The 15293-nt window shown below is 45.4% G+C and overlaps 1 protein-coding gene across 1 annotated transcript in view; it reads right to left on the bottom strand.

Annotated features, from left to right (window-relative positions):
• Positions 1–15293, bottom strand: part of LOC106612460 (salt-inducible kinase 2b) — a 68271-nt gene that overhangs the window by 35058 nt on the left and 17920 nt on the right. Inside the window, exon 4 of the mRNA XM_014213606.2 lies at positions 13449–13610. Within this exon, the coding sequence (XP_014069081.2) occupies positions 13449–13610 (162 nt within the window). The remainder of the gene's footprint in view (positions 1–13448; positions 13611–15293) is intronic.

The following is a 15293-nucleotide window of genomic DNA, read 5'->3' on the forward strand; positions in this document are numbered from 1 at the left end:
CACGTCTACCTTTGACTCATTCCTCTCTGCCTCCTCCTTTCCACTCCTCTCCTCTTTTGACCTCACCCTCTCACCTTCCCCCCCTACTCACAAAGCAGGCAATACGCTTGACCTCATCTTTACTAGATGCTGTTCTTCCACTAATCTCATTGCAACTCCCCTCCAAGTCTCCGACCACTAGCTTGTATCCTTTTTCCTCTCCTCCAACACTTCTCACTCTGCCCCTACTCGGATGGTATTGCGCCGTCGCAACCTTCGCTCTCTCTCTCCCGCTACTCTCTCCTCTTCCATCCTATCATCTCTTCCCTCTGCTCAAACCTTCTCCAACCTATCTCCTGATTCTGCCTTCTCAACCCTCCACTCCTCCCTTTCTGCATCCTTTGACTCTCTATGTCCCCTATCCTCCAGGCCGGCTCGGTCCTCCCCTCCTGCTCCGTGGCTCGACGACTCATTGCGAGTTCACAAAACAGGGCTCCGGGCAGCCGAGCGGAAATGGAGGAAAACTCGCCTCCCTGCGGACGTGGCATCCTTTCACTCCCTCCTCTCTACATTTTCCTCTTCTGTTTCTGCTGCTAAAGCCACTTTCTACCACTCTAAATTCCAAGCATCTGCCTCTAACCCTAGGAAGCTCTTTGCCACCTTCTCCTCCCTCCTGAATCCTCCTCCTCCCCCCTCCCCCCCTCCTCCCTCTCTGCGGATGACTTCGTCAACCATTTTGAAAAGAAGGTTGACGACATCCGCTCCTTGTTTGTTAAGTCAAACGACACCGCTGGTCCACTTTCTACCACTGGTCCTGCTCACATTGCCCTACCCTATGCTTTGACCTCTTTCTCCCCTCTCTCTCCAGATGAAATCTTGCGACTTGTGACGGCCGGCCGCCCAACAACCTGCCCGCTTGACCCTATCCCCTCCTCCAGAACATTTCCGGAGACCTTCTCCCTTATCTCACCTCGTTCATCAACTCATCCTTGACCACTGGATACGTCCCTTCCGTCTTCAAGAGAGCGAGAGTTGCACCCCTTCTCAAAAAACCTACACTCGATCCCTCCGATGTCAACAACTACAGACCAGTTTCCCTTCTTTCTTTTCTCTCCAAAACTCTTGAGCGTGCCGTCCTTGGCCAGCTCTCTTGCTATCTCTCTCAGAATTACCTTCTTGATCCAAATCAGTCAGGTTTCAAGCCTGGTCATTCAACTGAGACTGCTCTTCTCTGTGTCACGGAGGCTCTCCGCACTGCTAAAGCTAACTCTCTCTCCTCTGCTCTCATCCTTTTAGACCTATCTGCTGCCTTTGATACTGTGAACCACCAGATCCTCCTCTCCACCCTCTCCGAGTTGGGCATCTCCGGCGCGGCCCACACTTGGATTGCGTCCTACCTGACAGGTCGCTCCTACCAGGTGGCGTGGCGAGAATCTGTCTCCGCACCACGTGCTCTCACCACTGGTGTCCCCCAGGGCTCTGTTCTAGGCCCTCTCCTATTCTCGCTATACACCAAGTCACTTGGCTCTGTCATATCCTCACATGGTCTCTCCTATCATTGCTATGCAGACGACACACAATTAATCTTCTCCTTTCCCCTTTCTGATAACCAGGTGGCGAATCGCATCTCTGCATGTCTGGCAGACATATCAGGGTGGATGACGGATCACCACCTCAAGCTGAACCTCGGCAAGACGGAGCTGCTCTTCCTCCCGGGGAAGGACTGCCCATTCCATGATCTCGCCATCACGGTTGACAACTCCATTGTGTCCTCCTCCCAGAGTGCTAAGAACCTTGGCGTGACCCTGGACAACACCCTGTCGTTCTCCGCTAACATCAAGGCGGTGACCCGATCCTGTAGGTTCATGCTCTACAACATTCGCAGAGTACGACCCTGCCTCACACAGGAAGTGGCGCAGGTCCTAATCCAGGCACTTGTCATCTCCCGTCTGGATTACTGCAACTCGCTGTTGGCTGGGCTCCCTGCCTGTGCCATTAAACCCCTATAACTCATCCAGAAAGCCGCAGCCTGTCTGGTGTTCAACCTTCCCAAGTTCTCTTACGTCACCCCGCTCCTCCACTGGCTTCCAGTTGAAGCTCGCATCCGCTACAAGACCATGGTGCTTGCCTACGAAGCCGTGAAGGGAACGGCACCTCCGTACCTTCAGGCTCTGATCAGTCCCTACACCCAAACGAGGGCACTGCGCTCATCCACCTCTGGCCTGCTGGCCCCCCTACCTCTGAGGAAGCACAGTTCCTGCTCAGCCCAGTAAAAACTGTTCGCTGCTCTGGCACCCCTATGGTGGAACAAGCTCCCTCACGACGCCAGGACAGCGGAGTCAATCACCACCTTCCGGAGACACCTGAAACCCCACCTCTTTAAGGAATACCTGGGATAGGATAAAGTAATCCTTCTACCCCCCCCCCCCAAACCCCAAAAGATTTAGATGCACTATTGTAAAGTGGTTGTTACACTGGATATCATAAGGTGAATGCACCAATTTGTAAGTCGCTCTGGATAAGAGCGTCTGCTAAATGACTTAAATGTAAATGTAGGGAGGGGCAATTCCTCTTGCTGCTCCATAGGCAAGCACCATGGTCTTGTAGTGGATGTGAGCTTCGACTTGAAGCTAGTGGAGGGTGCGTAGGAGTGGGGTGACATGGGAAAACTTGGGAAGGTTGAAAACCAGGCGGGCTGCAGCATTCCGGAAAAGTTGCAGAGGTTTGATGGCAGAAGCGGGGAGCCCAGACAAAAGTGAGTTGCAGTAGTCCAGATGGGCGAGGACATGTGCCTAGATTAGGACCTGCGCCGCTTCCTGTGTGAGGTAGGGTCATACTCTACGGATGTTTTAGAGAATGAACCTGCAGGAGCGAGTCACTGCTTCAATGTTTGCAGAGAACGACAGATGCGTAGCCGCGCACGACTCCAACACCATCATTAAGTTAGCTGAAGACACGACGGTGGTCAGTAACCTGGCAGTGTGGTGCCAGGACAACAACTTCTCTCTCAACTTTAGCAAGACAAAAGAGCTGATTGCAGAATACAGGAAACGTCGGGCCCAACACACTCTCATCCACATTAACGGGGCTGTAGTGGAAATGTGTCGAGAGTGTCAAGTTCCTCGGTGTCCACATCACTAAGGAATTATCATGGTCCACACATACTAACACAGTCGTGAAGAAGGCACGACAACGCCTCTTCCGCCTCAGGAGGCTGAAAATATCCTCAAAAGGTTCTACAGCTGCACCATTGAGAGCATCTTGACTGGCTGCGTCACCGCTTGCTATGGCAACTGCTTGGCATCCAACCACAAGGCACTACACAGAGGGTAATGAGTATGGCCCAGTATGTCACTGGGGCCGAGCTCCCTGCCATTCAGGACCTCTTTAACAGGCGGTGTCAGAGGAAAGTCCTAAAGATTGTCAAAGACTCCAGCCACCAATTATCAAAGACAGCACGGTAAGCAGTACTGATGCACCAAGTCTGGAACCAACAGGACCTTGAACAGCTTCTACCCCAATGCCAAGAGACTGCTAAATAGTTAGTTAAATAGTTAACGCTACCCAGACTATGTGCATTGACCCGTTTTGCACAAACTCTTTTGACTCATCACGTACGCTGCTGCTATATTTATCCTGTTTCCTTGTCACTTTATCCCTACCGATATGTACATATCTAACTCAATTACCTCGTACCCCTGCACATCCACTCTGTACTAGTGCCCAGTGTATATAGCCAAGTTATCGTTACTCATTGTGTATTTATTCCTCGTGTTATTGTTGGGAAGGGCCCGTAAGTAAACATTTCACTGTTAGTCTACACATGTTGTTTACGAACCATGTGACAAATATACTTTTATTTTAAATGACAACAGGACAGCTGTGTTTCCCCGCAATAGGTTTTTAAAATGCTATACATTTATCCAGGAAAGCAGAGCGAGTGGCTCGCTCAACACAGCAGCAGCAGTTCCCAGCTAAACAGGTACAGGGGCAGGCAGACACTTTAATTACAGGAATGATGAGGATAAATGTACTTTACTGCTTGACCAAATCATGGGTTTTAGCCTCCTAAAGAAAAAGAGTGTTTTGAGTGAGGTGACCATGTAGAATGTGCTGCTTGCACTGATTCTACCAATTTAATTTAAAAAAAATAAATAAATAAAATAAAAATCGCTCGCACAGCCATGTGGGACTCACTCTCTCTCTCTCTGCCACTAGTGACACGTCAGGGTTTCCGTTTGGAAAATGTGGCGCTGGACAACGTGACTGGGAAGATATTAATTTGACGGCCATTTGAAACATTTTAACCATGAGATTGTCTGCCCACAGTGCTCAGAATGACAGAAATCACATTTAGATTATGGTACTGCATCTTAACTAACTCATGTAATGAAGCAGACAATAAAACCTTATTTTCAAACATTTGCCAAAATGCAATTCGTGGGAAAACTCACTCTAAACAGCGTACTTGATAGCAGTTCCATACGTGACAGAGATGAAAATCTCTGTTAGAAACTTAGAAAGAAGGGGGGGGGGGGTCTAAAGACTCAACAACTAGGATGGGTTGCTAATATGACTAGGATTGTGCCTTAAGTTTCTGGACAACGAAAGAAGGTTGACATGAAAACCAATAAGACATGAGAGAAATGGCATAGCGGGTCCAATAGGGAAGTCAATTTAAATAAATTTGCCAAAATTATATAAATTACTCCCGTTTAAACAGAAAGAAATAAAATCATTCAAAATACTTCACCAGAAAGCATGACTTAGCCACAGAGGAATCGAGGACCATTAGCTTCTTTTAAAAAATAGCTGTGGATTGTTTCAAATCATAAGCTCCTAGGCTTATGCCTATTTGGGCAGCGCGCAAGGCAATAGGCCTAGCTGATTATTGAGTTGACGTTGTCAGTGAAAAGCATAAGAAAAATGTGTGAAGCAGTGGAGGCTCCAGTGAATCTTATACAAATAAAAATAGTGAAACATTAAAAAAAGTTATTATTTTAGATAAAACTACACTAAATATATTCACGTCACCAAACAATTGATTAAAACAGTGTTTTGCAATGAAGGTCTACAGTAGCCTCAACAGCACTATGTAGTGTAGCACCATGGTGTAGCTGGAGGACAGCTAGCTTCTGTCCCCCTCTGTGTACATTGACTTCAATACAAAACCTAGGAGGCTCATGGTTAATATGAAAGCATAAGCTACAGCTTGCTAGCACTGCAGTGCATAAAATGTGGTGAGTAGTTGACTCAAAGAAAGACAATAGTTGGAACAGTTCTGAACAAATGAATTTCTTCCAAAATTAAGGAGAAGTGTGTGAGAGAGCTTGCTACAGTATATTAGGTTGTAATTTTTCCCCTTTAACTTAGCTAGTGAATACAGCTAGCTAGTTTAGCCTACTCAAACAGAGAGGGATGCTATGTTAGCTAGCTGTCTATGGCTATCCAACAATGGAACTCTTCCAAGTCAAGGTTAGCTAAGCTTTAAGTTTTATTAATTTATTGCCACCGGTGCCTGCGGGTGTAACTGCTAAACTGCTTTCTGTCTGTACTGCATGATTGTAGCGGGTTTACTAACACATTAGTTCTAGTATGTTGCCTATGACGTGACAACGATGTAGGCCGTGTGTAGCAGTTAGCGGTCATGATATGAAGGTTTGGCTTTGAAAGGTTTTTTCGCTTGGTCACAGACAGCTGGTGTGTTGTGTACTGAAGTCCACAAGCGAAGAGAAAAGGTGAGAGGAGAGCGAGTATATACTGTAGTTGCGAAAAGGAAGTATAATGAGTAAAGTGATCATGCTGCTTTTATGTGGCTGCTATGAAACTGTGTGTGTGAGATCAGGGGTGTATTCATTTCGCCGATTCTGTTGAAAAACGTTTCTTAAAACGGAAGCAAATGGAACGAAACAGGGATAAACATACCGGAATTTGTTCAATAGAAACTCTCATCTGCAACTGTTAAACTGATGATTACACACTAGATCAGCTAGATAAAGGCAAGAGTGTGCAAGGCGGTATTGAATGTGTCACTGTCTTGCACCTTCATTACTCAAAATTCTCTCAACCTGTGAACCCAAGTTGTACACTTTTCATAGGCTAGGTTTATAGAAACCTCATGATGGGTACAGGGAAAATGTGAGTATCATGTAGTAGCCTAAACCGATCGATGTTTGAGCTGGGTGAATGGATTATGAATGACAGTCATCCAATATGTTGAAATAGAAAAATAAGGCCATGTTCAGAAAAAAATAAAAATCCTCCTCCCTCATCTTAAAAGGCACCGACTGCCACTGGTGTGAAGTAAATGTGTCTTCAGTATAATTTTAAAAACGTTGGGACAAGAAGGGGAGGGGTGTGTGGCAAAGATATAGGCGAGTCTCTCTCCAGAATGGAGCAGCTGACCGCCAAATCTTGTGCTTTCATTGTGTGAATTGTTTCCCCATTACAAATGTCACCAGTATTAAATATACCGTTAAAACCTGTCATTTGGTTACATACATTTCTGTTAATGCATGTATTAATTACAGACATTTACCGTTATCATTCTCGGAGTGGAAACATTGTTTTCAGAGTTCAAAATCTGCTACACTTGTGAGAAACAAGTTGTTTATTTATTTCATAACCATCATTTACGAGATCTGTCAATACATTTTTTTGTCTTTTGTTTGAGTGCTCCATGTGAGCAATGAGCATGTGTCTGGTTTCTCCGTTTAGGCAGTGTGAGCACACATCGAAGTACCTGGCCTGCTGCTTGGAAATGTAGGAAAGTGCATCTGTTGCGAATGATAATATATTAAAACTATAGTTCCTCATTATTGAAATGAAACTGCACCATGAAAATGTGCATATGAAAATCATAACTGGCAAGTAGAACGGTAGAAATGGCGCCGCCTATGTCATCTTTATAAAATAATTGCCTCCACGTCCATGGTCGGATTTTGCCTATAGGCTACTTTGAAGCAAGGTAAGACATGCCTAATATGAAATAAAACGTTCAGGTTTCAAACAATTAAGTGTTGTCAAAGTGCATACTGCCTCCAGTTCACATTGTAAAGTGGTGGGTGACACACTGATAGCCTGTTGCCTGCGCTTGAATGGGAGGTGTGCTTCAATAAACAGTTGAGAAATAAAAACAGTAGCTCATTTTAAATCGCGTACCAAAACTATTGCATTTACAATTGTTGCGCAATGAACGGGCTTATAAAAGCACATGTTTTACTCCAGTAGCAATCAGCTGGGAGCTGCAGGAGAAATCCCGCTCAAAATAGTCTCTGTATGCTGTGCATGTCTGATAGCTGTGTTGGATAAATAAGATAGGCGTACATTTAGATTAACCAAAATACATACAGGCCAATTTAATTCCCCTAAATTATGCAAATTAACCTATAAACAGATACAGTGGCTTGTGAAAGTATTCACCCCCTTGGCATTTTCCTATTTTGTTGCCTTACAACCTGGAATTAAAATATAATTTTTTGGGGGGGGGGGGTTGCATCATTTGATTTACACAACATGCAAAATGTTTTATTATGAAACGGACAAAAAAACGGAAAACTTGAGCGTGCATAACTATTCACCCCCCCAAAGTCAATACTTTGTAGAGCCACCTTTTGAAGCAATTACAGCTGGACTGAGCACGCACCCCTGAGAGGGCCCAGTGTTGAGTTTCAGTGTGGCAGAAGTGTTGTTACCTACCCTTACCACCTGGGGGCAGCCTGTCAGGAAGTCCAGGATCCAGTTGCAGAGGGAGGTGTTTAGTCCCAGGGTCCTTAGCTTATTGATGAGCTTTGAGGGCACTATGGTGTTGAACGCTGAGCTCTAGCATTCTCACATAGGTGTTCCTTTTGTCCAGGTGGGAAAGGGCAGTGCGGAGTGCAATAGAGATTGCGTCATCTGTGGATCTGTTGGGATGGTATGCAAATTGGAGTGGGTTTAGGGTTTCTGGGATAATGGTGTTGGTGTGAGCCATGACCAGTCTTTCGAAGCACTTCAAGCTACAGACGTGAGTGCTACGGGTTGGTAGTCGTTTAGGCAGGTTACCTTAGAGTTCTAGGGGTACAAGCACTATGGTGGCCTGTTTAAAATATGTTGGTATTACAGACTCGGACAGGGAGAGGTTGAAAATGTCAGTGAAGACACTTAGCAGTTGGTCAGCGCATGCTCGCAGTACACGTCCTGGTAATCCGTGTGGCCCTATGAGTAATTTAGTCTGGTAGGCTTGTGTCACTGGGCAGCTCTCAGCTGTGCTTCCCTTTGTAGTCTGTAATGGTTTGCAAGCCCTGCCACATCCGACAAAGGTCAGAGCCGGTGTAGTACGATTCGATCTTTGTCCTGTATTGATGCTTTGCCTGTTTGATGGTTCGGAGGGCATAGCGGGATTTCTTATAAGCTTCTTGGTTAGAGTCACACTCCTTGAAAGCGGCAGCTCTACCCTTTAGCTCAGTGCGGATGTTGCCTGTAATCCATGGCTTCTGGTTGGGGTATGTACCTACGGTCACTGTGGGGACGACGTAATCGATGCACTTATTGATGAAGATAATGACTAATGTGGTGTACTCCTCAATGCCATCGAAGGAATCCCGGAACATATTCCAGTCTGTGCTAACAAAACAGTCCTGTTGTTTAGCATCTGCGTCATCTGACCACTTTTTTATTGATCTAGTCACTGGTGCTTCCTGCTTTAATTTTTGCTTGTAAGCAGCAGTCAGGATAGAATTATGGTCAGACTTGCCAAATGGAGGGCAAGGGAGAGCTTTGTATGCGTCTCTGTGTGTGCAGTAAAGGTGATCTAGGTGGAGTTTTTTTCCTCTGGTTGCACATTTAACATGTTGAAGTTTGGTAAAACGGATTTAAGATTCCCTGCATTAAAGTAGGAGCGCCGCGTTTTCTTGTTTACTTATGGCGGAATACAGCTCAGTCAATGCTGTCTTAGTGCCAGCCTCTGACTGTGTTGGTATGTAAACAGCTACAAAAAAATACAGATAAACTCTAGGTACAGTTGCTTGCGAAAGTATACACCCACCTTGGCATTTTTCCTATTTTGTTGCCTTACAACCTGGAATTAAAATAGATGTTTTGGGGGTTTGTATCATTTGATTTACACAACATACTTACCACTTTGAAGATGCAAAATATTTTTAATTGTGAAATAAACATGAAATAAGACAAAAAATCTGAACTTGAGCATGCATAACTACCCCCCCTAAAGTCAATACTTTGTAGAGCCACCTTTTGCGGCAATTACAGCTGCAAGTCTCTTGGGGTATGCCTCTATAAGCTTGGCACATCTAGCCACTGGGATTTTTGCCCATTCTTCAAGTCAAAACTGCTCCAGCTCCTTCAAGTTGGATGGGTTCCGCTGGTGTACAGCAATATTATATCACAGATTCTCAATTGGATTGAGGTCTGGGCTTTGACTAGGCCATTCCAAGACATTAAAATGTTTCCCCTTAAACTACTCAAGTGTTGCTTTAGCAGTATAATTAGGGTCATTGTCCTGCTGGAAGGTGAATAAGACTGAAACAGGTTTCCCTCAAGAATTTCCCTGTATTTAGAGCCATCCATCATTCCTTCAATTCTGACCAGTTTTCCAGTCCCTGCCGATGGAAAACATCCCCACAGCATGATGCTGTCACCACCATGCTTCACTGTTGGGATGGTATTCTCGGGGTGATGAGAGGTGTTGGGTTTGCACCAGACATAGCGTTTTCCTTGATGGCCAAAAAGCTACATTTTTTGTCTAACCTGACTAGAGTACCTTCTTCCATATGTTTGGGGAGTCTCCCACATGACTTTTGGCAAACACTAAACATGTTTGCTTATTCTTTTCTTTAAGCAATGGCTATTTTTCTGGCCACTCTTCTGTAAAGCCCAGCTCTGTGGAGTGTACGGCTTAAAGTGGTCCTATGGACAGATACTCCAATGTCCGCTGTGGAGCTTTACAGCTCCTTCAGGGTTATCTTTGGTCTCTTTGTTGCCTCTCTGATTAATGCCCTCCTTGCCTGGACCATGAGTTTTGGAAGGCTGCCCTCTCTGGGTTTGGTGTGGTGCCATATTCTTTCAATTTTTTTAATAATGGATTTAATGGTGCTCAGTGGGATGTTAAGTTTCGGATATTTTTTTTATAACCCAAACCTGATCTGTACTTCTCCACAACTTTGTCCTTGACCTGTTTGGAGAGCTCCTTTGTCTTCATGGTGCCCCTTGCTGAGTGGTGTTGCAGACTCTGGGGCCTTTCGGAACAGGTGTATATATACTGAACTCATGTGACACTTAAATAAAGTCCACCTGTGTGCAATCTAACTAATTATGTGACTTCTGAAGGTAATTGGTTGCACCAGATCTTATTTAGGGGCTTCATAGCAAAGGGGGTGAATACATATGCACGCACCACTTTTCAGTGTTTTTATTTTAAATGTTTTGAAACAAGTAATTGTTTTCATTTCACTTCAACAATTTTGAGTATGTCCATTACATGAAATCTGAATAAAAATCCATTTCAATTACAGGTTGTAATGCAACAAAATAGGAAAAACGCCAAGGGGATGAATACTTTTTCAAGGCACTGTAAGCATGATGGTCAAATGTATTTACATTGACTTGTATCTCCATCAATGAATAAACAGCCTCATTTTGCAATGGGATTTTTTCCCCCTCCCGGTCATTTTAGCCTGCAACAGATTAATTTATAGTTTTTTCATTTTTTGGGGGGTGGACAAAAGCCAGCAACTTTTTGACGTGTACCACAGACTACACAACAGACACTTAACAGCAGCAGTGCAGCATTGCCATTGACTTGTCTAGCTAAAAACAAGGTTTCATGAACATCATCTAAAATTAACAGTAATCCAATCCCATGCAAGTCTGGATTCTATTCTGGTAATACTGTGAATCTGGGTTTACTGAATGAAAGTAATCTGAAATGTGTTTTTTTCCTCTTTTTTTTTTAATACCTCACCTGAAAAACTGTTTAGCTCTGGCAATGCAATGCATCAAGGTCAAAGTGATGCTTGCCACAAGGTCAAAATGTGAAATGTTAAAAGAAGTGAAGGCACGGTATACGTACGTCTAGATTTAGCCTAGTCTTTAGGCTACATTTAAACTAGAGACAAAAGAAGAGGTCAATCATATACCTTTATGCCCATATCTAAGACAGGGGATGTAAAGGTGTGCATCACCCCGAGACAAAGGGAGTTGTACATAGAATTATCTCGGCTAGTCTATGTCGGTGAGAGCCCTGGCAAGGCACGTTAAGGCAGAGTAAAGAAGGAGTGAGGGCTTATCAGAGGAGCTGACCCACTTTGCGAGCTGCATACTGAGCAGCGTGGCTGGCTGACGTCAATGCTCCCAACAGCCCAGGGGCTCGCTATGCGGGAAGGGTGGGCTGCGCAACGCCGCGCCCAGCACCAGTCACTCTGTCTGTGTCCCAAATGGATCCCAGCAGTGGCTGTTCGTTTATAAATGAGGGACAATGCGATGTGTCCTTGTTCAAGTTGACACAACTGCATTGAGAGCTCAGCTTACTATGGTGATTTATACAGCTGCTGGACAGTGTGTATGGGTGAGTATCACCCTGTCTGAGGTACAGAGGCATGGGGGGGGGGGTGAATGAGAGGGTGGTTTAATGATTATACCACACCTGCACCTTGAACATGTGATTCTGTGTAACGGGTGGCCTTTCAGCTTGGTCCATGAACAATAAAACAAGAGATAGTGTAATAGTGTGGGTGAAGAGGCGGGAGGTGTCAAGCAGTGTACCACTGTGCTCAAATGTTGTTTGATGCAGCAGCAGAACCAATCAATGATCACATATGATATGGCAAGTGTTTTCAAAGCAGTTCATTTGATGCCAGCCTCAACCCCAAGTGTGATTAAGAGGCTTCCTGATTAGTGCATGATATAGCTGCTTCTCAGAACGTGCTGTACTGGCCTGGCTGAGAGCGCGCGCACACACGCACACACACACACACACACACACACACACACACACACACACGCTCTTTGAAATAGAAACATAAAAGCAACACCCCCTGCTGCCTGGCACTTGGGTGACCTTTCCCTGACTGACCATCAACCACGACAGCACTATGGAGCGTCAGAGACTGACCGCCCAGGCAGTTCTGGGTATACAAAAGGAGACCTTTAAAAGGGAGACTAGTGTGGCAGTGCTTCCTCTTCTTTGAGGATAAAACATGATCCACACAATGTCCTTCGGTGAGGTAAAACAAGGGGTGAGATATCACTGGGGGAACATTTATCTGTTTCTCTGTGCAGTGAGTCTCTTTTTAGTCCAGAAAGACTAGAACAAAATGACAAATAACATTGTCCTCATCTAAGACAAGCAAAGCACAGGATGTACCAATGTCCTTGTGGGCCTGCCTGATGTATTTGTAATCCTAGGTTAATGTTTTCGCTGGTCCATTTCCCCCAAAAAGTATACCTTTCTCAACAATTGGATCGGAGTCATTGTGGTGGCGATATTGCCTTTGGAAATAACAACAACCACCTGCCACCCCAACCAATCATCTTCTCTTACATCCACAGAGAGACAAACTGGGTCGTGTTCATTAGATATCAAACGGAACAAAACAGACTAAAACCGAGGAGGGACTAAAAGGACTCATTTTAATTTTCAGTTGAAAATTGTTTGGAAACGTTTTCCTTTGCGTGCCCTAATGAACACGGGAAGACAGGCTTCTTAAGTCTCTCTCCGTCAGTCACTGTCCGGACTAGCCTAGATCTCACACCCCTGGAGCAGGAACGCAAGGACTCTGTGGGCATACGCACATCGTGTCACCATGTTCGACAAACATCTCAGAACACTGCTTCGCACCCAGCCCTCTCGCAGATGCTCGATGACATTTTCACCAGCCCGCTCAAAATGCCATCTTCCTGATAATGCAGCCCGAGGTTCTGTGCAGTACGGCCTAGCTTTCAGCTCCTGCTTCCCTGATCTAGCTAGGGGGCTTTGGTTACCTCAACACAGTGCAAATGGCCTGCTCTGGTCGTTAGACATTTCAGAACTGAACCGTCGCGTAGGTCATTGCTCCTGGCCATGTAATCCAAAAGCAACGTTCTGATCAAAACAAGTTGTGAAGTTCTCACTGCAATATAAAAGACTTGGTTTACAATTTCTAGGCCTATGTCGATTTACAGGATCTTCACAACTGTGAACAGGAAACTCTCTACACAAGGTATTTTCATACAGTCAATCCCAAGATTATTCTTAGGTTCCCTTGAAACACTAAGAGTAGGGTTGCAAAATTCAGCCAACTTTCCAAAAATTGCCAGGACTCCAACCAGGATTTCTGGAAAACGGGGATTTTTGGAACCCTAGCAATGAGAAAGTCCAGGAGTTTTTCTTGACCATGTGACTTGACCAGAAAAAAAATTCTGGTCTCTTATGACAGGTTATGGAGTCAGGAAAAAACACAAAAACGTCTGGCTTCACTGCACTGACCACCTACCTGCTATCTTGATGTTCATGTGTCCGTCCAGCAGCAGGTTCTCAGCCTTCAGGTCTCGGTGGACTATGTTACGGTTGTGGCAGTACTCCACCGCTGATAGGATCTGCCAGAACTTACGCCGCGCTTCCAGCTCGCTCAGTCGCCCGTGTTTGGCCAGGTAGTCTAGACAGGGGAGAGGGTTAGAGTCATATACATTCATCAGCTGGCTTACATTCAAATCAAGGGTGGCTAGGATGCATAGCCCTCAAACATGTATTGTAGGCCTGTGTGTGCTCCATGTCTTCTACCTAGCTAAGGCTTGCTAGACTACACATTAGACCAAATCCATCTGTGTGACTAAACGGAATCCCCACTCTGCTCATGCCTGAACAGTAATAGGCTAGTACAATTCCATTTGGGTTTGGTTTGCCATATGCCACGGTTGTAGAGTACAATGACATAGTGGCATGGAACACCTCAACTATTCTTACAGTAACCACCTCTCCTCTGGCCAGCCGACAAAGGAAAGGACAGTGATGAGCCACAATAAGGAGCCTGGCCTGTGATTTTGTGGTCGGGTCGAGGCAGCAGAGTAAACACCCCCCCCCCACCCAGCATGGACGTAATCATGTGGTCAGTCACCACACCCAGGAGTGCTGGGTCAGCCCCCTGGCCCTCAGCCCCCAGCCAGCCAAGCCCGCAGACCCTACAGGCCCAACTAACGCATACAGTGCTCGACTAACATATTCTAGCCCAGCCTGGCTAGCTCCGCTCAGCTTACAGCTGGAGGGCTGAGGTGAGCTGGCAGGGCTGGGCAGTGACAAACACATTATAGTCTAAGCCTACTGTAATACACAGAAAACATTGAACATGTCCTCATCAGCTAACTCAAGGAGGGGATAGAAGGAGGGTTACTCAGAACTGCCCTGCTGTTTGTGCATTAGCACATAAGAGGGGGAGGGAGGGAGTGAGAAAGAGCCAAGATGACCTAACTCCAATGTCCCTGGGTGCTGCAATGTCGTGCAAAGAGCTGTATGACGCTATTCTGTTCTGACCCCTACGCTGCCTCTCTACGGGACAAATGGGTGGAAACAAATTTGGGTCACGGACCATTTTCCTGAGACAAATGCAAACACTTGGAATCTATTTTGGGGCTCCCGAGTGGCGCAGCGGTCTAAGGCACTGCATCTAAGTGCTAGAGGCGTCACTAGGGACCCTGGTTCGATCCCGGGCTGTATCACAACCGGCCGTGATCGGGAGTCCCATAAGGCGCACAATTGGCCCAGCGTCATTAGGGTTTGGCCGGGGTAGGCCGTCATTGTAAATAAGAATTTGTTCTTAACTGACTTGCCTAGTTAAATAAAAGGTTAAACAAAATAGAAAAAAATTATGGGGGCTTGGCTTATCTTGTTTTAATTTACTTTAAGAGTGAAACAACTAGAATAGTCTACATGTTAAAGAAACCTCCCCATCCATCTCCAAAGATCATGGCTCGATTCTGTTGATATTTCTTTAATTAGTATTCAGCGATGCTGACAGTCTTCGCACAAACAGCAAGTCCAAAAATTCTCCAACAGCAAACACTTTGCCCAAAATCTCACAACGTCGCTGGGACCAAAAGGCTCCTTATTAACAGCTTTTACCCCAAAGCCACAAGACTGCTGAACAGTTACTCAAACGGCTACCCAGACTATTTACATTGACACCCTTTAAAAATATATATTTTTACAACGACTCTTGCTTGATGTACATTCACTGGACTCTAACTACAACACACACACACACACACACACTGCTACTACTCTGTATAGTATCTAAGCATAGTCACTTTATCCCTAGCTACAGTGCATTCGGAAAGTATTCAGA

Source organism: Salmo salar, chromosome ssa09 (genome assembly GCF_905237065.1).
Source record: "Salmo salar chromosome ssa09, Ssal_v3.1, whole genome shotgun sequence".
Taxonomy (NCBI): domain Eukaryota; kingdom Metazoa; phylum Chordata; class Actinopteri; order Salmoniformes; family Salmonidae; genus Salmo; species Salmo salar.